At 48.7% G+C, this 6,000-nt stretch overlaps 1 protein-coding gene across 5 annotated transcripts in view; it reads right to left on the bottom strand.

The window, feature by feature from the left end:
- The window catches only part of GMEB2 (glucocorticoid modulatory element binding protein 2), a 17,589-nt gene continuing 11,589 nt past the window's right edge, over positions 1-6,000 (bottom strand). For all 5 annotated transcript variants that reach the window (XM_083618798.1, XM_083618796.1, XM_083618799.1 and 2 more), the window contains 2 exons: positions 3,931-4,053; positions 1-1,825 (listed from right to left, as the gene is read on the bottom strand). In XM_083618798.1, the coding sequence (XP_083474924.1) occupies positions 1,179-1,825; positions 3,931-4,053 (770 nt within the window). In that variant the 3' untranslated portion in view covers positions 1-1,178. The remainder of the gene's footprint in view (positions 1,826-3,930; positions 4,054-6,000) is intronic.

The raw sequence follows: 6,000 nt of genomic DNA, 5'->3' as shown, positions 1-6,000 counted from the left end.
TATGCTTTCAAAAATATTTAATAGGTTATTCAAGAACTCTGCATTTGCTGCTCTCAACAAAGTCTCAGTGCAAGAACCCATTACCTTGGCGGCAGCATGCCTTCCTCACAAGCACTTCTTTGCTGGTTCTTTTTTTATTTTTAAAATACTGTCTTGTGATCAGTCCCTCAAGCCAGTTGGAGCAATCCAAAGCTAGCTCAGGAGCTGAACATTTTTGTTCTCCTTTCCTGCTGTACACCCTTTTGGCTAAAATGCCCTTTTCAAGGACGATACAGCGGTCTGAGGTGCTTGTGCACAGGGGATAAGGCTCACTGGAAGCAGCAGCCGGCAGGGCAAGTGGACATGGAATCAGCCCTCGGCTGACATGGAAGAAGCTCAGGCATTCAACATTCAGCAGAATGACAGCCCCTGTGCACCTGCCTCATAGCAGGAAGGACTGGAAGGTGTGATGTTCGAATGAAGTATACAAAGAGGCCCATACGCCTTGGAGGTTGTGGGCTTTCCTATGCAAATGGCTTTCTGCCGGCCCTGCATGCAAACCCTCCTGCTGAACACCCCAGGTCCTGAGGCTCACGTTGCAATTATATCCCAGCCAGTAATATGGGCAGATCAGGGCTGTGCCTGCCACTGCATTTAGAAATGAGCAAATGCAAGCAAGCCTTTGAAACCCTTTCCGGAGCGTTTTGCCCGAGTCCACCTGCCAGAGCCCTGCTCTTCTCAGCTGCTCTCCCCCACATGACAGAGAAGCAGCCAGTCACGAGCATGACACAACACACAGCCCAGTCTGAACCCAGAAAAGGTCCTTCTGGCTGCGTGCCCTGTACTTTCTGGAAAGCTTTCCTCCTCCTTGTCTCGCCTACCTCCATCTCTCTGAACACGCTCCTTGTTCCAGCTGGGGGTGGCCAGATATGGTACAGCACTAACAAGCCGAGGATGGAAGGGCTGTAGCTTTTAATGGTTCCCGTGGAGTAGTGATCTCTCTCCCGCCTTTTTGGTGGTGTCCTCCCTCCACACCTCTCTCTGTTCTAGGATCCCAACCTCACTATCCTCCCATTAGCCGATCTTGCCTCCCTTTCTCTACGCCCAGTGCCCCCTTCCCTTCCTCCTCCTCCTCCTCCTCAGAGGGACGGCCGTGTGAGCCCAGAGCACACCTCGGAAGGTGGGTCAAAGTCTCCGCTTCATTTCTGCTCAGGCTCGTCCCCCACTGTGGTTACCTCGATGGTTGTATGGTCTTCATTGGCCGTGGTGCCCTCAACAATGCTGGATGGCACAGTCATGATGGTGCTCCCGCTGGGAGACATTTGCGTAACGTTCTGAATGGCCGTGCCCAGTCCTGGCAGGGTGAGCAGCTGGAAAGGGCTCACCACTTTCAACACAGTGCTGCCATCCTGTATGGCCGCTGTGCTCAGGACTGTGAGGTTGGAAGCATCCGGGTGTATTTCAACAGCGTTGGGAAAAGTGGAGCCCGCAGAGGCCAGGACAGTGTATCCGCCCAGCAGTGGAGAAGCCGGGGAGCCAGCAGAGGTCACTTGCGCCGTGGTCTTCCCAAGAGCGGATGCTGGGAGAGTGGAGACCACTTTGCCTATGGGCAGGTTCGCCAGTTGCGTGACCGGCATCCCTGGCGCAAGGGCGATCTGCGCCGACTGAGTCAGGAGCTGGGAGGTGATGGCGGGAGGCCCCGAGGTGGCTCGGGTCAGTCTGGGGCGTTTCAGAGGGGACGGGATGGAGACTGGCGTCAGGGTCATCAGCACGTTGTTGAGGTGCTGTGATTTGTGCTTCAGCTCCTTCGCTCTCTTCCGATGTTCATCGCACTGCTGCTCCAGAGCTGGAGGAAGAGAGAAAGAAAGAAAGAAAGGGCAATGGATAAGCAAGGGCACCCACCAAGCCCGAACAGCCGGGAACTGAGGCTGGCCTCCTCTTCTTAAATGACACGGCAACTGTGGTATGGCATGGCAAGGATTGCTTTAAAATACAGTGGTACCTCGGGTTACAGACGCTTCGGGTTACAGACTCCTCTAACCCCAGAAATAGTACCTTGGGTTAAGAACTTTGCTTCAGGATGAGAACAGAAATCATGTGGTGGCAGCGGGAGGCCCCATTAGCTAAAGTGGTGCTTCAGGTTAAGAACAGTTTCAGGTTAAGAACGGAACTCCGGAATGAATTAAGTTCTTAGCCTGTACAGTGGTACCTCTGGTTGTGAATGGGATCCATTCCAGAGGCCCATTCGCAACATGAAAAGAATGCAACCCGCAGCGGCGTGCCTGTGTGGGTTGTGATTTGCCACTTCTGTGCATGTGTGTGACATCATTGTGCGCTACTGCGCATGCGTGAGTGGCGAAACCTGGAAGTAACCCTTTCCGGCACTTCCGGGTCGCTGCAGGACGTAACCTGAAAGAACGTAACCTGAAGCGGACGTAACATGAGGTATGACTGTAACGTGGCTTTGATGTGAAAAATGTTTTAAGCAGAACATGCTGCAGCAGCACCTACGGTGAAGTATACCCCCCCTCCACCCCAATCTACAGCTGCCAGTTCAAGAACTAGAAAGCTGAAGTGTTTTCTCTTCGTTGGGGTAAAAAAGTATTGCTGAACAAATGTGGTGCCTAAACTAGAGTCACACTTGTCTCAACGCTCTGAGTTTTCTACAGGCTTATCCAAGCAATTTATGAATTAACTGCCGTTGTTTTTCAACACCCCTCCATTAATATGCAGTTGTATTTCACCGTTCCTCCTCCTTCCTCTTCTCCAGTTTATCCTCATAACAACCATGTGAGGCAGGACAGGCAGAATGCATGTGAATGGCCTAGTGAGCTTCACTGCTGAGAGGGGATTTGAACCTGGAACTCCATGGTCTGAATTGAACCATCTCACCACAACCCAGCCATACCTTAGCCATGGGAGAAAGCTCCAATCCAAAGGTAATACTGAAACACACAGGCCACACTAAATGGAAAACAGAAGGGAAGGTAGCCCTGCCGCGGGAAGAAATAGCTGTGTTGCTATTTCTCTCTCTATCCTTGCAATCATCATTGTTTTAGGAGGGATGATGTGTGCTTCAGCTCAGGAGACAAAATGGACAAGTCTCCAGGTAAGGTCTAGAGAAGCCCCTGCTTAGTGAGTCGAGCTGAGGTTGAACAGGAAAAACCTAAATTGAAGAATTCCCCTGCAAGAGTCCTCTCTGCAGGCCAAGTACTGGTATGATAATTGCAACAGGGTACAGCAGTGGAGGGGAAAGGAGCCGACTTTTCACAGGCACCCAGTAAGCTAGCGACACACGTGCATTCTAGGTAACACTTAAGGAGGGGCACATCTGGAGCCTGCACAACAAACCAGTGACAACTGTATGTTTGTTGTGTCATCAACTGGCTGTGCAGGAGAGATTCCTAGGTGACCAACAAACACGTTCTGAAGGGCAACTGGCATTCAGGGCTGTGCTTTTCTTTTATTTTGCTGTTCAAAAGGGGCCAAGACGTCAGGATAGGTCACACTAGATTGAGCTATGAAATACCGCAGTGGGGGACATGTGCAGAAGAGAAAGTATCACATCCATGCATTTCAGACAAGATGAAAGGGAATGCTTTTCTGCGCAATGGGACTGCCTCTACGACAAGGAAATGGCAATACCCAGTTTATAGCATTTCTCAGGACATGAGTGCTACTTTCCCCTCAGTTCCTACAAGCCATGTGGAACCTGTGCATAACCTGCCTGCTGCTCTTGCCATCTAGATGGCGGATGTAGGGAATCAGATGCTGACACAATTTATGGATGCCGATGCTGGCATGTGCAAACCCCGCAATACCGTGCTGTCTTTTCACTAGTACTACGTCCCACAATTCTGGCAACAGAACACTGAGTTCCGAAAGTCCTCCTGTGGAGGTTTCATTAGAGTTGATAATGGAACTGCAGCATCCGGGACTAAGGAATTGTACCTGCCAAATCTCGCGTATACTGCTCTCGGGAACGGTCCATTTGGCACTTGTGACTGGCTAGAACTTTCTTCACCAGGTCCAGCATGCCGAAGTTCTGGACTGTATTGTTGAGCAAGACAGCATCTGGGGGGAAAAGCAACAGGTTAAAAAAAATCCTGACTGATGACAATGGAGAAAAGCACGACAATGTGCTGTTGTTTTTAAAGAAACCCATTGTTTGTCTTATTGTAGAGATGGGAGAGAGAAAGAAGAAGTGGATCACAATGCTGGAATTTTTATTTATCAAGATTTAAACTCCCATTTCCTCAACCCAATGAAGACTAAGTAAGTGTCACTCCATTTGCCTTTAAGTTGCAAGCTCTTTGGAGCAGAAACCCAAATCATTTTCTTCTGCTTATGAAGTTCTATAAAGTGTCATACACACTCATTATTATTGTGAATTGTGTTTCTCATCCATCCTTCATGTAAAGGTCCCAGGGTGGGCAGCAACATATTAAAACTCAATTAGGTAAAGGTAAAGGGACCACTGACAGTTAGGTTCAGTTGTGGACGACTCTGGGGTTGCGGTGCTCATCTCACTTTACTGGCCAAGGGAGCCGGCGTACAGCTTCCGGGTCATGTGGCCAGCAAGACTAAGCCGCTTCTGGAGAAACCAGAGCAGCGTACGGAAACGCCGTTTACCTTCCCGCCTAAGCAGTACCTATTTATCTACTTGCACTTTGATGTGCTTTCATACTTCTAGGTTGGCAGGAGCTGGGGCCGAGCAATGGGAGCTCACCCTGTCATGGGATTCGAACCGCCACCCTTCTGATCAGCAAGCCCTAGGCTCTGTGGTTTAGACCACAGTGCCACCCGCGTCCCAATAAAACTCAATTAAAACAGCATAAAACAGCAACCCCAGCCCACCCATAATTCCCAGATCCCTAATGGCATGATATAATACTTTCCAGTGGTGCTTATGTTATTTAAAGCTATTTCCTCCAGTATCAGCAATGAATGTTTAGTAAAGTAAAAGGAGGTACGATTTTAATGATGCACCTCCATCTGGTGATATATACAGCTGTTTGTACTCTGCCACCAAACCATGCAAATTCTGAGCTTTGCACACAGAGTAAGTTGCACTAACTGCATCGATACATCGCCATCATCATGATACATTTTGCATCCCAGAATCAGGTTACGAACGAATTTGGAATACTGTAGTTTTGGTTATTGACTAAGGAGACAGGAAAGTGCAGCAAAAGGCATGGACAGGTGGGGAAATAATAGCCATTACTGTATAGAAAAAAGAACAAGACACAGGGCAGGTCACTAAAGCTCTGTATCCCACCTACCTGGAGCCATATGCAAGACGCCCCTGTTATTTCAATTTATAGAAGATATCGTTCTTTGGAACCATGAGAACTAGTAGATTTATTGTTAAGTGAAAGCTGAGAAAAATCAGCATGTCAAATCCTGCACCACTCACCAGCTACAGAAGCAGGTAACACACAAACCCTTAAACGCTGTAAGTAGAATCTTCTTCCATCAACTTCCTAATACCTGTATTATTAAGTCAGAAAGTGCATAGCAAATGCTAAAATAAAAAATAAACACCTCAAAGCCCAAAACGCTGGTTACAAACCAGGCTTCCCAATACTGCCAGCACCACCTTTAACGCCCTGCGCTCCTTAGATGTGCTAGCAATGCAAGTGATCTATAAACAAGGAGACTTAAAAAGACAAAGCCATTTATTTGCAAGCCAGTGAAAGCTGGACCATAAAGAAGGCTGATCGCCGAAGAATTGATGCTTTTGAATTATGGTGCTGGAGGAGACTCTTGAGTCCCATGGACTGCAAGAAGATCAAACCGATCCATTCTGCAGGAAATCAGCCCTGAGTGCTCACTGGAAGGACAGATAGTGAAGCTGAGGCTCCAATACTTTGGCCACCTCATGAGAAGAGAAGACTCCCTGGAAAAGACCCTGGTGTTGGGAAAGATGGAGGGCACAAGGAGAAGGGGACGACAGAGGACGAGGTGGTTGGATAGTGTTCTCGAAGCTACCAGCATGAGTTTGACCAAACTGCGGGA

This window comes from Podarcis filfolensis (genome assembly GCF_964270895.1).
Source record: "Podarcis filfolensis genome assembly, chromosome: 6".
Lineage (NCBI taxonomy): Eukaryota > Metazoa > Chordata > Lepidosauria > Squamata > Lacertidae > Podarcis > Podarcis filfolensis.
The sequence above is the reverse complement of the archived record's forward strand: the minus strand, read 5'-3'. Positions and strand labels throughout refer to the sequence as shown.